We start from the raw sequence: 20,822 nt of genomic DNA, 5'->3' as shown, positions 1-20,822 counted from the left end.
TGTATGAACACACTTGTGCTTGGTTAAGGTATCGTTTCGAGAGAAAGATTTACCACAGATTTCACAGTGATATGGTTTTTCTCCTGTATGAACACGCCTGTGCATGGTTAAGTGATCGTTTCGAGAGAAAGATTTACCACAGATTTCACAGTGATATGGTTCTTCTCCTGTATGAACACGCTTGTGCTTGGTCAAGGTACCGTTTTCAGAGAAAAATTTACCACAGATTTCACAGTGATATGGTTTTTCTCCTGTATGAACACGCCTGTGCCTAGTTAAGCTTTTGTTTCGAGAGAAAGATTTACCACAGATTTCACAGTGATATGGTTTTTCTCCTGTATGAACACGCCTGTGCATAGTGAAGTGATCGTTTTGAGAAAAAGATTTGTCACAGATTTCACAGTGATATGGTGCCTCTCCTGTGTGAACACCACTCTTGTGCCTCGTTAAGCTTTCGTTTCGAGAGAAAGATTTACCACAGATTTCACAGTGATATGGTTTTTCTCCCGTATGAACACGCTTGTGATTGGTTAAGTTAGAACTTTGAGAGAATGATTTATCACAGATATCACAGCGATATGGCTTCTCACCTGTATGAATGCGTTTGTGGGTAGTTAAATGACCATTTTCAGAGAAAGATTTACCACAGATTTCACAGTGATATGGTTTTTCACCTGTATGAGTACGTTCGTGAATGACTAACTTAGCTTTCTGAGAGAACGACTTGCCACAGATATCACAATCAAATGATGTTTTGCCCTTTTCGTTGTGTTCCTCATCAGAAAAATCAATTTCTTCAGACTCTCTTTTACATTCAACTTCACTCCGATATAATTCATTTTCCATAATTTTCCTTTCTCTCGTCACAGTACACAAAGGTTTTCCTTCTTCTCGTATATTGCTCTGAACAAATATTTCTACTGATATATCTCCATCAAAAGTGATCTTTGTTAATATCTGAAGATGCTGCAAACTGCCTTCTTAATTGCTTTAACTCATTAACATTCAGATTAATCAGTCAAATAGAATGTTTATTGAAATTCTTCTGAATTAATCATTCATTATGTTATCATGTTCAGATTTCAATGTTGTGATTGTTTATTTTTAGAATGACCTTGTAGGGTGGGTGTGAGGGGTGGGATCTGGCTAGTATGAATATAAAACACACAAAAATATGGCCAGTTTAACCGTTTAGCATTGAGATTCCTTTGTGAAATGTAATGCTTATTTATTCATATTGTTTTGAATTAATCATGGATTATCTCATAGCTTTGAGACTTCAGTGATTTGATTGTTTATGTTTAAACTGACACGGCAGGGTGAGTGTGAGAGGTCAGAATATTTGTGCTAGTTTAAATGCTAAATGATTAATTAATATGCAAATATAATTTTCTGTGTATTCCAGACAATAAAGAAGAGAAATTTTGCTACATATATGTCAGAGTTCCCCAGATATATTTTGCAGTAATTCAGTAAATATTCATAGAAACAGGGTTATACGTGTTTTGTATAACATCTTTGCTCAGTCTTCAAAAGACTTTCCATTCTAATGACGTTGCTTATGTAAAAATCCTGTGAAGCAGATGTCATCTGATAATCTGAAACGAAAGAGAAACAACAGTGTAAAACATACAAGATAATTAGGAATTAGAGAGATTAAAGCAGTGAAAGTTTTACTACATTTTTATATAGACATGGCTGTAGAAGTGCAGGGATGGTTGTGTGGTAAGAAGTTGGCTTCCCAACCACACGGTCCTGGGTTCAGTCCCAGAGTGGCCAATCAAAGATATGGTTGATGGAAACTGAAAGAAGCTTGACATGTCCCAAGTACCAAAATGAATTCTTATCGAAATAAGCAAAACAGAAATTTAAATATGAGGAACCATTTGATAAGTCACCTGATGGGACATGTCTGCATCAAAGGATGCCCCACAACTGTTCGTACAGAATCTCACCTGCGAGGCACAGATGCACGATGGGTTGAAACAATCATAGTGAATACTAGTCTTGGAAATTCTATTTTCTTTCTCTTTCTCTCATTTTTTAAACTCTACTGACATGAAGGAATTCCTCAAATAAATCCAGTGTCATTTATATCCATACTGTAGATGACATCAGATAGCCAAATACAGTGGGAAGGCTATCTAAAATAATTGATTTATCTGATGATGTAAAGAATGAAGAGGGCAAGACATCATATGATTGTGATACCTGTGGTAAATTATTCTCTCGGAAAACTAACCTACTCACTCACCGACGTATTCATATAGGAGGGAAGCCATATCATTGTGATACCTGTGGTAGATCATTCTCTCGAAATCAAGGCTTGACTAGGCACAGACGCGTCCATACAGGTGAGAAGTCATATCACTGTGTTATCTGTGGCAAATTGTTCGCTCAGAAAGGCAATGGTATACTATAAGGTGTATATATATAAATTTTAAATTATTACTTCATCATCATTTAAATTCCATTTTACACACTGGCATGGGTTGGATGATTTGAAAGGAGCTAACCAGCTGAAGGGCTGATCAGGCCCCATCTCTATCTTAAAATAGTTTCTATGTCTGGATGCCCTTTCTAACACAAACCCTTTACACAATGTACTGGGTGTTTTTTTACGTGGTATCAGCACCCATGAGCCTGCAGGATTAGGGATGTACAGCTGGAGGGGGTTGCAAGGGACAAACTTGTATGCAAGGGCAACCATGCTTTTACTTAGCTTGATGTGTCTTTTCAAACACAGCAAACTGCCAGGATTCTCGTTTCCTGATCCCCTTCATTTAATGTCTGCCTTCAATACCAGTATCTGCTGGATGGTTTGGTAGGAGGTGGTCAGTCAGAAGACTGCCCCAGACTTGTGTGTCTGTTTTGGCTCAGCTTTTACAGCTGGATGCTCTTCCTAACACCAACCATACCACAGAGTGTATTGAGTACATTTCAAGTGGAAAGATCACAGGCAAGGTCAGTTTTGGCACAGCTTTTTACATTTAACCCTTTCGTTACCAAACCGACCAAAGCCGCCCGAATTTACCTATTCATTTTTAAATGAGAATATCAGAGCAAATCTCTTTAGTACATTCGTGAAAACACGTGATTATACTTCCTAAACTGTTCATCTACAGTTTTGTACAATGATCGATGTGTAATTTTAATTCCCTGAATTTTGGGAGATTTTTTTCCACATTTTTTTCGGCATCGATTTTTCTTCAACTTTGAAAATAGATAGGAGTTTCACGTTATCAAGCATTGATTCCGAATTGGAAAATTTGTGAAACAAATACTGGGTACTGTTGTGGATTTAGTTTTTATACAAGGAAACTAATGTTAGTCAGCATGGTTTAGGGTATGATGTGGTCTGGAAGTTATTGTTTGAAGCGATCAATGCGGAAACAAAAATTTCGCAGAATGTAAACAAACCCAAAATGGGGGTTTAAATTTCGGAAAATTTGTGAAGCAAATACTGGGTACTGTGTGGATTTAGTTCTTATACAGGGAAAATAATGTTAGTCAGCATGGCCTAGGGAACGATGTGGTCTGGAATTTATCACTTCCTTACCAAAACCAGGGCCGTATATTATTTTTTGACCGATTTCTTTAGTTCGGTCAAACATACGGTGGATTCCAATATTTCAGTTTATTCCACCTTTATGGTACACCTGTTGTGCATTAAATTCAACTGATGATATAGTGATGTGCACAATTCTTCTTTATCAAAATTTTGTTGCATACCCATTTGAATATTAGCTGATGATTCATTTTCTATGGTGAAATTTAAACAAAATTTTAATATTTTTACCTTTTGCTCAATTTACCTGTAATTAAAGTCAATTTGAGACAAAAGTTATGCAATAGAATTGATTAAGAACCCATTCTTTCATTATGTTCCAAATATCACATTAAGATGTTGATAAGTAAAAAAGTTACAGTTATTTAATGAAACAAGCCTAGATTAATGATTATTTTAGAATTTAATTGAAACTCATGAGGGGTGTATTTTAGTCAGAAATATAGTAAGGAAAGGGTTAATGTCCATTTACCATGCTTCCCTAGGTTGGTTGGTTTGACCTGTGCTGGCAAACAGGAGTGCTGCCCCCAGTTCCTGCCTGATTTAGATTGCTTTCTACAGCTGGACACTCTTCTTAATGCCCACCACTTTAGAGATTGTATTGAGATCTTCTCACATGGTCCTTGTATGGGTGTTTTTTATGCAGAGCAGTATAGATGCCCTTTACATAGATCACCATGATATATATATATATATGTATTTGTTTTTTATGCCTGGCACTCATTTTATCAGTCTGCTGCCGAAAGTTCCAGGGATGTAAATATACCAACACCGTTTGTTAAGCGGGAATGGGAGGGGAAGAAACACTAACACAAAGACACACAAATACACATACATACTGAGACAAATCCAGAATTTCTTTTAAAATTTTAACTTTCATGTGTACGAGCCCACCAAATTTATATTTTCATATTAAATTCCGATAGAATTCTAATATACACATTCTGAATGGTATTTATAGCAAATTTCATAAAAACGTATTTTTCTATAAATAATTTAATCTTCATAAATTCAGCAGGTTTACAAATAGCATTTATGATCGGGAAAATGTAAAGAAATCTTGAATATTGTTAAGATTTCCCACTAAAACAGGTTTGTACAAAGAGAAAACGAATTTTAATATAAAATAAGAAGAAATTATTACTTCACTCACAATTTAATCTCACTCGTTATCTTCGAAATAGTCCTTTCCCCTTCAGTTTTGATACAAAAGTAGAAATTCATCCAGAAAAATCATTAATTTCAGACGAGATCAAAGAATATCTGACACAAGAAATATCACTGACAAAAACTTATAAAAAAGGGGAATGTATAAAACATACATTGGTTTGCTTTAATTACCGAAACGAAATCCCACCGACGTCAATATTACCTTTCATTGCTTTGGGATGAATAAAATAAAGACCTATTCAAAACAAGAGGTCGGTGGTAGTTACTAACTCCCCCAAACCACCATCAGTAGGCCTTTTAATAAAAACTTTGCTTCTAGCAGATAACTGAAGAAATAATTATATGAAGGAGAATAACTTCTACGAGCGACTGACCAAACTCTACTTTACCACCTTCAGAAAATGCGAATGTTTTGAAACTGTTAATATTGTTATTACAGCCATATAATGCTGATTGCACCTTGTCTCGCCTGATCACCGAAGTGAAGCAATGTCCAGCCTGCAGGGTACTTAGATGGGTGACCGCTTGGACAACCTATCTGCCCAAAGCATATAACGTATTTTGCAGGGCGGCGAGCTGGCAGGATCGTTAGCAGGCCGGACGAAATGCTAACCGCTATTTCGACCGTCGCTACGATCGTAGTGAATGCGGGAGATTAGAAGTAAGACACGTACCTTCTCTTCGTTGACCCATATCTGTCAGATGGTAATGTACCCTTCCACGTGGCCCGTCCCGAAACGCTAAAAATAGCAGATGCTATCCCTCACCTAGTCGAAGCACTGACACGTCATGCACTCACAACTTCCCCGATCGAAAAGGGCGCAATCGCCCCAACCCTGTACGCACCCTTCCTCTTCCGGTCAGCTTCCTAGCCGCTGACGTCATCCCACAGTTCTCAGTTCAAATTCCACCATGGTCGATTGGGTCTTTCATCGTTTCGGGGTCGATAAAATAAGTACCAGTTGACTAAACCCCATCCTCTAGAAGAAGGATATTTTTAGTAAGAGGGATGGTTTAGTGTGAGAAAATGTTAGTAATTGTACACGGTTGGCATGGATAGCATGGCTCTAATAAGCATAATCCTTCAGTATGGGAGATTTAAGAAAGTAAATAGAAATTAAAGGGGAAATAAGTAGGTTTCCATTCCTTACACCGAATCAGTATTGGAGTAACTTTTGAATTTCACTAAATTAGCCAAATTATTAAACAAGATTCTTCAGTGTTTGGCAACGGCGTTGGCTAATTATGAATTAACTTGCACTTCACTGAGTATTTGCTGGTGTACAAGATGCATCCTTACTTTACCAGAATATTTAGGGCAGAAACCAGATTAATACGTTTCGTCATTCAGCCATTGGAAAACGTTTTAAAGTAGTTTTGTGGAGAAAATGTGGCTGCATTTCGCTTTGACCCTTTAACCTTTAACATTGTTCAATGTGATGAAGATGACAGGAATTGAACTCACGATTGAGCCATGCGCCTTCAAATATATATGAGAAGTTACATAATAACTTCATATATATATATATATATATCATCATCATCGTTTAACGTCCGCTTTCCATGCTAGCATGGGTTGGACGGTTCAACTGGGGTCTGGGGAGCCCGAAGGCTGCACCAGGCCAGTCAGATCTGGCAGTGTTTCTACAGGTGGATGCCCTTCCTAACGCAAACCACTCCGAGAGTGTAGTGGGTGATTTTATGTGCCAACGACACAGGTGGCAGACGGCCACGCTCTGATGGTGTTTTTTATGTGCCACCAACACAGGTGCCTGACGAGGCTGACAGACGGCCACGCTCGGATGGTGTTTTTTATGTGCCACCGACACAGGTGCCAGACGAGGCTGGCAGACGGCCACGCTCGGGTTGTGTTTTCGGTGTTTTCTTATGTGCCACCGGCACTGGTACCACAAGGATACAAATTCCATTGATGTTCATCTATTTTGATTTGGTTTGATTTGATTTTCACTTGCCTCAACAGGTCTTCACAAGTGTCACAAGCAGGAAGGTATGCACAGGTGGACTGACTACGTCCCAGGTAGGGGCCACGGGTTATGGCTTCACTAGTCTTGCCGGGTCTTCTCACGCACAGCATACTTCCATAGGTCTCGGTCTCTAGTCATTTCCATGGTGAGACCTAACGTTCGAAGGTCGTGCTTCACCACCTTGTCCCAGGTTTTCCTGGGTCTACCTCTTCCACGGGTTTCCTCAACTGCTAGGGATTGGCACTTTCTCACACACCTATCTTCATCCATTCTCGCCACATGACCATACCAGCACAATCGTCTCTCTTGCACACCACAACTGATGCTTCTTAGGTACAACATTTCTCTCAAGGAACTAACGCTCTGTCGAGTAAGTACACTGACATTACACATCCATCGGAACATACTGGCTTAATTCCTCATGAGCTTACGCATGTCCTCAGCAGTCACGGCCCATGTTTCACTGCCATGTAGCATGGGAGTTCGTACACATGCATCATACAGTCTGCCTTTTACTCTGAGCAAGAGGTCTTTAGTCACCAGCAGAGGTAAGAGCTCCCTAAACTTTGCCCAGGCTATTCTTATTCCAGCAGTTACACTCTCAGCGCACCCACCCCCACTACTGACTTGGTCACCTAGATAACGGAAGCTATTAACTACTTCTAATTTTTCCCCCTGGAAAGTGACGGAAGTTGTTTTCTGGGATGTAGTCAGTCCACCTGTGCATACCTTCCTGCTTGTGACACTTGTGAAGACCCTATGTATATATATATCATACAAGAATCGCCAAGTGTTGCTCGCATTTGTTTTCTTTTTGACCATTTAGAATTGGAATTTTTGAAAAGTAAAAATCTTGCATTATGTAGCTTGTTATTCTCTTAAAGTGAACATTTTTCTGGTTGAAATACACCAAAAAATGGTGACACAGCAGTCAAAGAATCATAAAAAATAGGGATTTTCCTAGAAAAAAAGCACCTTTCTGATCTAAATAATTTTTGTTGTTGACATGGTGCGATTTGAATTTTTTCTTCTACGGAAGGAAGAGCAAGCCTTCTTCTATCATACTCTCAATTTTGGTCAACTTGCGCCTCAGTGTCTCGGTAGAGATAGTGTTAGTTGAAGGCTAAATAACCTGCCACACACACACAGACAACTTCAGCTTTATATATATAGGTATATCGTGCAATGCCACTCCCTGTAAGAAGCATTTGTGCTAGTTCATGTAAAAAGCACACATGCTGATCCATGTGGTTATTCAACTTACTCCTTCCCCTGAAATCGCTGGCCTTGTGCCAAAATAATGTCAGATACAATAATGCCTTGATATATGAGTTAATTTCTTCCTGGAGATTGCTCCTAAAGGGAAAACTCATAAAGCAAAGCAATCATTTCCCATAGAAGCAATGTAATAAATTGTAATTCATTCCCAGAAAAATATTTTACCAATAAAATTTATAATACTTGTAAATAAATGACAATAAAACAACAGTAGAATGTAAAGAATATTTTATGTAAAGTCAAAAACAATGTCAAGATCATTTAGAATAGACAAAATATTATTATTATAACTGTTTTCTGAATCACTTTGAAAAGACTCAGGGACACCATCATTAGTAGACGTGACCACTGATTCACAAGCAAAGAAACAAGTCTAGAGTTGTTTACTGAGAAGCATTCCTTTGCTCTTTATAAACTTCTTGGTAAGACACAGGTGCATTTGTTATGGTAGTAGAAACTTTCAAAATTTGGATGTTGTGCTTGAAAAATAAAACTCATAAACAATGTCTGTAACTTGGGAAATGAATCTATTCCTCATGAAATGTGTTCTCTGTCTGTATGAACATGCTTGTGCTTGGTTAAGTGATCGTTTCGAGAGAAAGATTTACCACAGATTTCACAATGATATGGCTTTTCTTCTGTATGAATGTATTTGTGTTTAAATAAGGCACTCCATGTAGAGAATGATTTACCACAGATATCACAGTGATATGGCTTCTGTCTTGTATGAATGCGTATGTGAATAGTTACGCGACCATTTTGAGAGAAGGATTTACCACAGATTTCACAGTGATATGGTTTTCACACTTGAATGAATGTATTTGCGAACAGTTAACCTCGGTCCATCAGAGAATGACTTACCACAGACACCGCAATGATATGACTTCTCATCTGTGTGAATATGTATCTGATTAGTTAAGATTCTATTTTCATAAAATAATTTACCACAGATATGACATTGCTACAGCTTCTCTCCTGTATGAATGCGTCTGTGATTAGTCACGCCTTTATTTTGAAAGAATGATTTACCACAGATTTCGCATGAGATATGGTTTTTTCCGCCAGTATGAATATATCAGTGATTAAGCAGCTGACTATTTTGAGAAAATGATTTACCAGAGGTATCACAATGATATGGTTTTTCTCCTGTATGAACACGCTTATGCTGGGTTAAGGTATCGTTTCGAGAGAAAGATTTACCACAGATTTCACAGTGATATGGTTTTTCTCCTGTGTGAACAGTACGTTTATGCATAGTTAAGGGACTAGTTTGAGAGAATGATTTTCCACAGATATCACAGTGATATGGTTTTTCTCCTGTGTGAATGCATTTATGAATAGTCAAGGTATAATTATGAGAAAATGATTTACCACAAATATCACAATGATATGGTTTTTCTCCTGTATGAACATGCTTGTGCTTGGTTAAGGTATCGTTTTGGGAAAAAGATTAATCACAGATTTCACAGTGATATGGCTTTTCTCCTGTATGAACACGCCTGTGCATAGTTAAGTGATCGTTTTGAGAAAAAGATTTACCACAGATTTCACAGTGATATGGCTTTTCTCCTGTATGAACACGCTTGTGCTTGGTTAAGTTATCGTTTCGAGAAAAGGATTTACCACAGATTTCACAGTGATGTGGTTTTTCTCCTGTATGAACACGCTTGTGCTTGTTTAAGCATTCGTTTCGAGAGAAAGATTTACCACAGATTTCACAGTGATATGGCATTTCTCCTGTATGAACACGCTTGTGCTTGGTTAAGCATTCGTTTCGAGAGAAAGATTTACCACAGATTTCACAATGATATGGTTTTTCTCCTGTATGAACATGCCTGTGCTTGGTTAAGTTATTGTTTCGAGAGAAAGATTTACCACAGATTTCACAGTGATATGGTTTTTCTCCTGTATGAACACGCCTATGCATAGTTAAGTGATCGTTTTGAGAAAAAGATTTGTCACAGATTTCACAGTGATATGGTTTTTCTCCTGTATGAACACGCCTGTGCATAGTTAAGTGATCATTTTGAGAAAAAGATTTGTCACAGATTTCACAGTGATATGGTTTTTCTCCTGTATGAACAAAACTCTTGTGCCTAGTTAAGTGATTGTTTCGAGAGAAAGATTTACCACAGATTTCACAATGATATGGTTTTTCTCCTGTATGAACATGCTTGTGCTTGGTTAAGTTATTGTTTCGAGAGAAAGATTTACCACAGATTTCACAGTGATATGGTTTTTCTCCTGTATGAACACGCCTATGCATAGTTAAGTGATGGTTTTGAGAAAAAGACTTGTCACAGATTTCACAGTGATATGGTTTTTCTCCTGTATGAACACGCCTGTGCATAGTTAACTGATTATTTTGAGAAAAAGATTTGTCACAGATTTCACAGTGATATGGTTTTTCTCCTGTATGAACATGCTTGTGCCTAGTTAAGTGATTGTTTTGAGAAAAAGTTTTACCACAGATTTCACAGTGATATGGTTTTTCTCCTGTATGAGTACGTTCGTGAATGACTAAGTTAGCTTTCTGAGAGAACGACTTGCCACAGATATCACAATCAAATGATGTTTTGCCCTTTTCATTCTTTTCCTCATCAGAAAAATCAATTTCTTCAGACTCTCTTTTACATTCAACTTCACTCCGATATAATTCATTTTCCATAACGTTCCTTTCTCTCGTCACAGTTCACAAAGGATTTCCTTCTTCTCGTATATTGCTCTGAACAAACATTTCTACTGATATATCTCCATCAAAAGTGATCTTTGTTAATATCTGAAGATGCTGCAAACTGCCTTCTTAATTGCTTTAACTCATTAACATTCAGATTACTCTGTCAAATAGAATGTTTATTGAAATTCTTCTGAATTAATCATTCATTATGTTATCATGTTCAGATTTCAATGTTGTGATTGTTTACTTTTAGAATGACCTTGTAGGGTGGGTGTGAGGGGTGGGATCTGGCTAGTATGAATATAAAACACACAAAAATATGGCCAGTTTAACCGTTTAGCATTGAGATTCCTTTGTGAAATGTAATGCTTATTTATTCATATTGTTTTGAATTAATCATGGATTATCTCATAGCTTTGAGACTTCGGTGATTTGATTGTTTATGTTTAAATTGACACTGCAGGGTGAGTGTGAGAGGTCACAATATTTGTGCTAGTTAAAATGCTAAATGATTAATTAATATGCAAATATAATTTTCTGTGTATTCCAGACAATAAAGAAGAGAAATTTTGCTACATATATGTCAGAGTTCAGAAGATATATTTTGCAGTAATTCAGTAAATATTCATAGAAACAGGGTTATACGTGTTTTGTATAACATCTTTGCTTGGTCTTTAAAATACTTTCCATTCTAATGACGTTGCTTATGTAAAAATCCTGTGAAGCAGATGTCATCTGATAATCTGAAACGAAAGAGAAACAACAGTGTAAAACATACAAGATAATTAGGAATTAGAGAGATTAAAACAGTGAAAGTTTTACTACATCTTTTTATAGGCGCAGTAGTGGCTGTGTGGTAAGTAGCTTGTTATAATTGATTTTTGTTAGCCCTTGTGGCTAATAAACGAATTAATTATTATTATTATTATCTTTTACTTGTTTCTGTCATTAGACTGCCACCACGCTGGGGAATCTCCTTGAAGAATCTGTAGTGAGATTGGATCGACCCCAGTACTTACTTGTTTTTTATGCCTGGAACTCATTCTATCAGTCTACTGCCGAAAGTTCCAGGGATGTAAATATACCAACACCGTTCGTTAAGCGGGAATGGGAGGGGAAGAAACACTAACACAAAGACACACAAATACACATACATACTGAGACAAATCCAGAATTTCTTTTAAAATTTTAACTTTCATGTGTACGAGCCCACCAAATTTATATTTTCATATTAAATTCCGATAGAATTCTAATATACACATTCTGAATGGTATTTGTAGCAAATTTCATAAAAACATATTTTTCTATAAATAACTTAATGTTCATAATTTCAGCAGGTTTACAAATAGCATTTATGATCGGGAAAGTGTAAAGAAATCTTGAATATTGTTAAGATTTCCCACTAAAACAGGTTTGTACAAAGAGAAAACGAAATTTAATATAAAATAAGAAGAAATTATTACTTCACTCACAATTTAATCTCATTCGTTATCTTCGAAATAGTCCTTTCCCCTTCAGTTTTGATACAAAAGTAGAAATTCATCAAGAAAAATCATTAATTTCAGACGAGATCAAAGAATATCTGACACCAGAAATATCACTGACAAAAACTTATAAAAAAGGGAATGTATAAAACATACATTGGTTTGCTTTAATTACCGAAACGAAATCCCACCGATGTCAATTTTACCTTTCATTGCTTTGGGATGAATAAAATAAAGACCCATTCAAAACAAGAGGTCGATGGTAGATACTAAGTCCCACAAACCACCATCAGTAGGCCTTTTAATAAAAACTTTGCTCCTAGCAGATAACTGAATAAATAATTATAAGGAGAATAACTTCTACGAGCGACTGACCAAACTCTACTTTACCACCTTCAGAAAATGCGAATGTTTTGAAACTGTTAATATTGTTATTACAGCCATATAATGCTGATTGCACCTTGTCTCGCCTGATCACCGAAGTGAAGCAATGTCCAGCCTGCAGGGTACTTAGATGGGTGACCGCTTGGACAACCTATGTGCCCAAAGCATCTAACGTATTTTGCAGGGCGGCGAGCTGGCAGGATCGTTAGCAGGCCGGACGAAATGCTAACCGCTATTTCGACCGTCGCTACGTTCGTAGTGAATGCGGGAGATTAGAAGTAAGACACGTACCTTCTCTTCGTTGACCCATATCTGTCGGATGGTAATGTACCCTTCCACGTGGCCCGTCCCGAAACGCTAAAAATAGCAGCTGCTATCCCTCATCTGGTCGAAGCACTGACACGTCCTGCACTCACAACTTCCCCGATCGAAAAGGGCGCCATCGCCCCAACCCTGTACGCACCCTTCCTCTTCCGGTCAGCTTCCTAGCCGCTGACGTCATCCCACAGTTCCCAGTTCAAATTCCACCACGGTCGATTGTGCCTTACATCGTTTCGGGGTCGATAAAATAAGTACCAGTTGACTAAACCCCATCCTCTAGAAGAAGGATATTTTTAGTAAGAGGGATGGTTTAGTGTGAGAAAATGTTAGTAATTGTACACGGTTGACATGGATAGCATGGCTCTAATAAGCATAATCCTTCAGTATGGGAGATTTAAGAAAGTAAATAGAAATTAAAGGGGAAATAAGTAGGTTTCCATTCCTTACACCGAATCAGTATTGGAGTAACTTTTGAATTTCACTAAATTAGCCAAATTATTAAACAAGATTCTTCAGTATTTGGCAACGGCGTTGACTAATTATGAATTAACTTGCACTTCACTGAGTATTTGCTGGTGTACAAGACGCATCCTTACTTTACCAGAATATTTAGGGCAGAAACCAGATTAATACGTTTCGTCATTCAGCCATTGGAAAACGTTTTAAAGTAGTTTTGTGGAGAAAATGTGGCTGCATTTCACTTTGACCCTTTAACATTGTTCAATGTAATGAAGACGAATGGAAATTGAACTCACGATTGAGCCATGCACCTTCAAATATATATGAGAAATTACACAGCTTCATATATATACTAGAAGTATCGCCCAGCGTTGCTCGGGTTTGTTTTCTTTTCGACCATTTAGAATTGGAATTTTTGAAAAGTAAAAATCTTGCATTATGTAGCTTGTTATTCTCTTTAAGTGAACAGTTTTCTGGTTGAAATACACCGAAAAACGGTGACACAGCAGTCAAAGAATCGTAAAAAATAGGGATTTTCATAGAAAAAAAAACACCTTTCTGATCTAAATAATTTTTGGTGTTGACATGGTGCGATTTGAATTTTTTCTATGGAAGGAAGAGCAAGCCTTCATCTATAATCCTCTCAATTTTGGTCAACTTTCACCACAGCGTCTCGGTAGAGAAAGTGTTAGTTGAAGGCTGCAACCCTGCCACACACACGGATAAATTCAGCATTCTATATATAGATATATCGTGCAATGCCACTCCCTGTAAGAAGCATTTGTGCTAGTTCATGTAAAAAGCACACATGCTGATCCATGTGGTTATTCAACTTACTCCTTCCCCTGAAATTGCTGCCCTTGTGCCAAAATAATATCAAACACAATAATGCCTTGATATATGAGTTAATTTCTCCCTGGAGATTGCTCCTAAAGTGAAAACTCATAAAGCAAAGCAATAATTTCCCATAGAAGCAATATTATAAATTGTAATTCATTCCCAGAAAAATATTTTACCAATAAAATTTATAATACTTGTAAATAAATGACAATAAAACAACAGTAGAATGTAAAGAATATTTTATGTAAAGTCAAAAACAATGTCAAGATCATTTAGAATACACAAAATATTATTATTATAATTGTTTTCTGAATCACTTTCACAAGACTCAGGGACACCATCATTTGTAGACGTGACCACTGATTCACAAGCAAAGAAACAAGTCTAGAGTTGTTTACTGAGAAGCATTCCTTTGCTCTTTATAAACTTCTTGGTAAGACACAGATGCATTTGTTATGGTAGTAGAAACTTTCAAAATTTGGATGTTGTGCTTGAAAAGTAAAACTCATAAACAATGTCTGTAACTTGGGAAGTGAATCTATTCCTCATAAAATGTGTTCTCTGTCTGTATGAACATGCTTGTGCTTGGTTAAGTGATCGTTTCGAGAGAAAGATTTACCACATTTCACAATGATATGGCTTTTCTCCTGTATGAATGTATTTGTGTTTAAATAAGGCACTCCATGTAGAGAATGATTTACCTCAGATTTCACAGTGATATGGCTTCTCTCCTGTATGAATGCGTATGTGAATAGTTACACGACCATTTTGAGAGAAGGATTTACCACAGATTTCACAGTGATATGGTTTTCACACTTGAATGAATGTATTTGCGAACGGTTAACCTGGGTCCATCAGAAAATGACTTACCACAGACAACGCAATGATATGACTTCTCTCCTGTGTGAATACCTATCTGATTAGTTAAGATTCTATTTTCATAAAATAATTTACCACAGATATGACATTGCTACAGCTTCTCTCCTGTATGAATGCGTCTGTGATTAGTCACGCCTTTATTTTGAAAGAAAGATTTACCACAGATATCGCAGTGATATGGTTTTTTTACCCTGTATGAATGTATCAGTGATTAAGCAGATGACTATTTTGAGAAAGTGATTTACCAGAGATATTACAATGATATGGTTTTTATCCTGTATGAACACGCTTGTGCTTGATTAAGGTATCGTTTCGAGAGAAAGATTGACAACAGATTTCACAGTGATATGGTACTTCTCCTGTATGAACACTAATCTTGTGCCTAGTTAAGGTATCGTTTTGAGAAAAGGATTTACCACAGATATCACAGTGATATGGTTTTTCTCCTGTATGAACACGCCTGTGCATGGTTAAGTGATTGTTTCGAGAGAAAGATTTACCACAGATTTCACAGTGATATGGTTTTTCTCCTGTATGAACACGCCTGTGCATGGTTAAGTGATCGTTTCGAGAGAAAGATTTACCACAGATTTCACAGTGATATGGTTTTTCTCCTGTATGAACACGCCTGTGCATAGTTAAGTGATCGTTTCGAGAGAAAGATTTACCGCAGATTTCACAGTGATATGGTTTTTCTCCTCTATGAACACGCCTGTGCATGGTTAAGTGATCGTTTCGAGAGAAAGATTTCCCACAGATTTCACAATGATATGCTTTTTCTCCTGTATGAACATGCTTGTGCTTGGCTAAGGTATCGTTTCGAGAGAAAGATTTGTCACAGATTTCACAGTGATATGGCTTTTCTCCTGTATGAACATGCTTGTGCTTGGTTAAGGTATTGTTCAGAGAGAAAGATTTATCACAGATTTCACAGTGATATGGTTTTTCTCCGGTATGAACATGCTTGTGCTTGGTTAAGTGATCGTTTAGAGAGAAAGATTTACCACAGATTTCACAGTGATATGGTTTTTCTCCTGTATGAACACGCCTGTGCATGGTTAAGTTATCGTTTCGAGAGAAAGATTTGTCACAGATTTCACAGTGATATGGTTTTTCTCCTGTATGAACATGCTTGTGCTTGGTTAAGGTATCGTTCCGAGAGAAAGATTTACCACAGATTTCACAGTGATATGGTTTTTCTCCTGTATGAACACGCCTGTGCATGGTTAAGTGATCGTTTAGAGAGAAAGATTTACCACAGATTTCACAGTGATATGGTTTTTCTCCTGTATGAACACGCCTGTGCATGGTTAAATTATCGTTTCGAGAGAAAGATTTGTCACAAATTTCACAGTGATATGGTTTTTCTCCTGTATGAACATGCTTGTGCTTGGTTAAGGTATTGTTCAGAGAGAAAGATTTATCACAGTGATATGGTTTTTCTCCGGTATGAACATGCTTGTGCTTGGTTAAGTGATCGTTTAGAGAGAAAGATTTGTCACAGATTTCACAGTGATATGGTTTTTCTCCTGTATGAACATGCTTGTGCTTGGTTAAGGTATCGTTTCGAGAGAAAGATTTACCACAGATTTCACAGTGATATGGTTTTTCTCCTGTATGAACACGCTTGTGCATGGTTAAGTGATCGTTTTGAGAAAAAGATTTGTCACAGATTTCACAGTGATATGGTGCTTCCCCTGTGTGAACACCATTCTTGTGCCTAGTTAAGTTTTCGTTTCGAGAGAAAGATTTACCACAGATTTCACAGTGATATGGTTTTTCTCCTGTATGAACACGCTTGTGCTTGGTTAAGGTATCGTTTCGAGAGAAAGATTTACTACAGATTTCACAGTGATATGGTTTTTCTCCTGTATGAACACGCCTGTGCATAATTAAGTGATCGTTTTGAGAAAACGATTTGTCACAGATATCACAGTGATATGGTGCTTCTCCAGTGTGAACACTACTTTTGTGCCTAGTTAAGTTTTCGTTTCGAGAGAAAGATTTACCACAGATTTCACAGTGATATGGTTTTTCTCCTGTATGAGTACGTCCGTGAATGAGTAACTTAGTTTTCCGAGAGAACGACTTCCCACAGATATCACAATCAAATGCTGTTTTGCCCTTTTCATTCTTCTCCTCATCAGAAAAATCAATCTCTTCAGACTCTCTTTTACATTCAACTTCACTCCGATATAATTCATTTTCCATAATTTTCCTTTCTCTCGTCACAGTACACAAAGGTTTTCCTTCTTCTCGTATGTTGCTCTTAACAAATATTTCTACTGATATATCTCCATCAATAGTGATCTTTGTTAATATCTGAAGATGCTGCAAACTGCCTTCTTAATTGCTTTAACTCATTAACATTCAGATTACTCTGTCAAATGTAATGATTATTCAAATTCCTCCTAATTAATCATTCATTATCTTACAGATTTAAGATTTCAACGATATGATTCTTTACGTTTAGAATGACATTGTAGGGTGGGTGTGAGTGGTAGGATCTGGCAGGTTTGAATAAAGAACTTGTAAATATTTTATTGAAATACCCTTAAGCATTCAGATTCCTTTCTCAAATGTAATGCTTATTTATTCAAATTGTTTTCAATGAATCATGGATTATCTCATAGATTTGAGATTTCAGTGATGTGATTACTTCTTTCAGTTCAGCAGATATATTTTGCAGTAATTCAGTAAATATTTATAGAAACAGGGTTATACGTGTTTTGTATAACATCTTTGCTCAGTCTTCAAAAGACTTTCCATTCTAATGACGTTGCTTATGTAAAAATCCTGTGAAGCAGATGTCATCTGATAATCTGAAACGAAAGAGAAACAACAGTGTAAAACATACAAGATAATTAGGAATTAGAGAGATTAAAACAGTGAAAGTTTTACTACATTTTTATATAGACATGGCTGTAGAAGTGCAGGGATGGTTGTGTGGTAAGAAGTTGGCTTCCCAACCACATGGTCCTGGGTTCAGTCCCAGAGTGGCCAATCAAAGCCTTGGGAGAGGATTTGGTAGATGGAAACTCAAAGAAGCTTGACATAAACCAAATACGAAAATGAATTCTAATTGGATTAAGCAAAACAGAAACTTTAAATATGAGGTACCTTTTGACAAGTCACTAATGAATGATGTGTTGAAGCAATCATACTAAATAGTAGTTTGTAAATTCTATTTCTCTTCTCTTCTTCTCATATTCTTGTCTCGACTGAGATGAAAGAATGCCTCAAGTAAGTCCAGTGTCATTTAAATCCTGACTGTTGATGACATCAGATAGCCAAATACAGTGAGCAGGCTTTAAATAGCACAAAAGGTTTATACACTCTTTTACTTGTTTCAGTCATTTGACTGTGGCCATGCTGGAGCACCGCCTTTAATCGAGCAACTTGACCCCGGGACTTATTCTTTGTAAGCCCAGTACTTATTCTATCGGTCTCTTTTGCCGAACCGCTAAGTGACAGGGACATAAACACACCAGCATCGGTTGTCAAGCAATGTTAGGGGGACAAACACAGACACACACACACATATACATATACATATATACAACGGTTTTCTTTTCAGTTTCCGTCTACCAAATCAACTCACAAGGCATTGGTCGGCCCGAGGCTTTAGCAGAAGACACTTGCTCAAGGTGCCACGCAGTGGGACTGAAACCGGAACCATGTGGTTGGTAAACAAGCTACTTACCACACAGCCACTCAGAATTATTACTTCATCATCATTTCAAGTCCATTTTACATACTGGCATGGCTTGGATGGTTAGAAAGGTGCTAACCAGCTGAGGGCTGTTCAGGGTTCATTTCTGTTTTGGTATAGTTTCTATGGCTGGATGCCCTTCATAATGCAACCACTTTACAGGGTGTGCTGGATGCTCTTATGCAGCCCCTATGAGCCTGGAAGATTAGGGATGCTCAGCTGGAGAAGGTTGCTAGAGACAAGCTTGTATGCAAGGGTATGACATCAGATAGCCAAATACAGTGAGCAGGCTTTGAACAGCATACTACAAGATGTCTATACAAATTTAAAATTATTACTTCATCATCATTTAAATTCCATTTTACACACTGGCATGGGTTGGATGGTTTGAAAGGAGGTAACCAACTGAAGGGCTGTTCAGGCTCCATCTCTATTTTAGCTTGGTTTTTGTGGTTGGATGCCCTTCGTAACACGACCACCTTACAGAGTTTATATTGGAGATTTCCACATGGCACTAGCAGCCACGAGCCTAAAAGGTTAGGGAAAAAATGCTGTTTTGCCCTTTTCATTCTTTTCCTCATTAGAAAAATCAATTTTTTCAGATTGTTTTTTGTATTGATCTTCACTCCTATATAATTCATTTTCCATAATTTCCCTTTCTCTCGTCACAGTACACAAATGTTTTCCTTCTTCTCGTATATTGCTCTGAACAAATAGTTCTACTGATATATCTCCATCAAAAGTGTTCTTTGTTAATATCTGAAGATGCTGCAAACTGCCTTCTTAATTGCTTTAACTCATTAACATTGAGATTACTCTGTCAAATGTAATGATTATTTATTGAAATTTCTTCTGAATTAATCATTCATTGTCTTATTGCTTTAAGATTTCAATAAAAGAGATAAGCTTGTATGCAAGGCCAACCATACTTTTACTTAGCTTGATGTGTCTTTTCAAGCACGGCAAAATGCTAGGAGCCTTGTTTTTTGATCCTCATAATTTAATGTCTGTCTTCAATGCCAGTATTGGCTGGATGCTTTGGCAGGGGGTGGCCAGTCAGAAGACTGCACCAGATTTCTCCCCACCTCTCTAGCAATGAAAAAAAGAGTGGGGTGGAATCTGAATTAGTGATTCGTTGTTTAGCTGCTATTTCTAGCATGTCGAGAAGAGGGTGGGGGGAATAAAAATTTGAATTAGTGATTCGTTGTTTAGCTGCTGTTTCTAGCATGTCGAGAAGAGGGGGTGGGGGGAATAAAGATTTGAATTAGTGATTCGTTGTTTAGCTGCTGTTTCTAGCATGTCGAGAAGGGGGGTGGGGGGAATAAAAATTTGAATTAGTGATTCGTTGTTTAGCTGCTGTTTCTAGCATGTCGATAAGGGGGGGTGGGGGGAATAAAAATTTGAATTAGTGATTCGTTGTTTAGCTGCTGTTTCTAGCATGTCGAGAAGGGGGGTGGGGGGAATAAAGATTTGAATTAGTGATTCGTTGTTTAGCTGCTGTTTTGTAGCATGTCGAGAAGGGGTGGTGGGGGGAATCAAAATTTGAATTAGTGATTCGTTGTTTAGCTGCTGTTTCTAGCATGTCGAGAAGGGGGTGGTGGGGGGAATAAAAATTTGAATTAGTGATTCGTTGTTTAGCTGCTGTTTCTAGCATGTCGAGAAGGGGGTGGTGGGGGAATAAAAATTTGAATTAGTGATTCGTTGTTTAGCTGCTGTTTCTAGCATGTCGAGAAGGGGGTGGTGGGGGAATAAAGATTTGAATTAGTGATTCGTTGTTTAGCTTCTATTTCTAGCATGTCGAGAAGGTGGAATAAAAATTTGAATTAGTGACTCGTTGTTTAGCTGCTGTTTCTAGCATGTCGAGTTTTCTCTTTAGATACGTTTACTATTTTAGTAGGAGGGAAGGGTTCTTAATTTTTTTTCTTTTTTTTTGTAAAATTGAAATTTTACAAATTTTTTTTTCAGAATCACAATTTCTGTGTTTTACAACGTATTTCGCAAAAAAAAAAAAAAAAAAATCCAAAAAAAGTGAAAAAGAGGTGGGGGGCGGGGGAATTAAAATTCT

The 20,822-nt window shown here is 37.3% G+C and overlaps 2 protein-coding genes across 5 annotated transcripts in view; both read right to left on the bottom strand.

The window, feature by feature from the left end:
* LOC115225412 (zinc finger protein 91-like) overlaps positions 1 to 20,822 on the bottom strand; it is a 104,063-nt gene that overhangs the window by 69,937 nt on the left and 13,304 nt on the right. The window contains exon 3 of the mRNA XM_036514157.1: positions 15,382 to 15,505. Coding sequence (XP_036370050.1) covers positions 15,382 to 15,505 — 124 coding nt within the window. The remainder of the gene's footprint in view (positions 1 to 15,381; positions 15,506 to 20,822) is intronic.
* LOC118768193 (zinc finger protein 271-like) overlaps positions 1 to 20,822 on the bottom strand; it is a 45,148-nt gene that overhangs the window by 15,777 nt on the left and 8,549 nt on the right. For 2 of the 4 annotated variants that reach the window (XR_005004042.1, XR_005004043.1), the window contains exon 2: positions 8,329 to 9,394. Coding sequence is in view for 2 of the 4 variants with exons in the window: in XM_036514231.1 (XP_036370124.1) it covers positions 9,077 to 9,394 (318 nt within the window). In the remaining 2 variants the exon portion in view is untranslated. Of the gene's footprint in view, positions 1 to 8,212; positions 9,395 to 10,548; positions 10,567 to 20,822 lie in introns of those variants that run through there. The other 2 variants (XM_036514231.1, XM_036514232.1) reach the window with 2 other exon arrangements.

The sequence above is a fragment of the Octopus sinensis genome, linkage group LG27, assembly GCF_006345805.1.
Source record: "Octopus sinensis linkage group LG27, ASM634580v1, whole genome shotgun sequence".
NCBI classification, from domain to species: domain Eukaryota; kingdom Metazoa; phylum Mollusca; class Cephalopoda; order Octopoda; family Octopodidae; genus Octopus; species Octopus sinensis.
The sequence above is the reverse complement of the archived record's forward strand: the minus strand, read 5'-3'. Positions and strand labels throughout refer to the sequence as shown.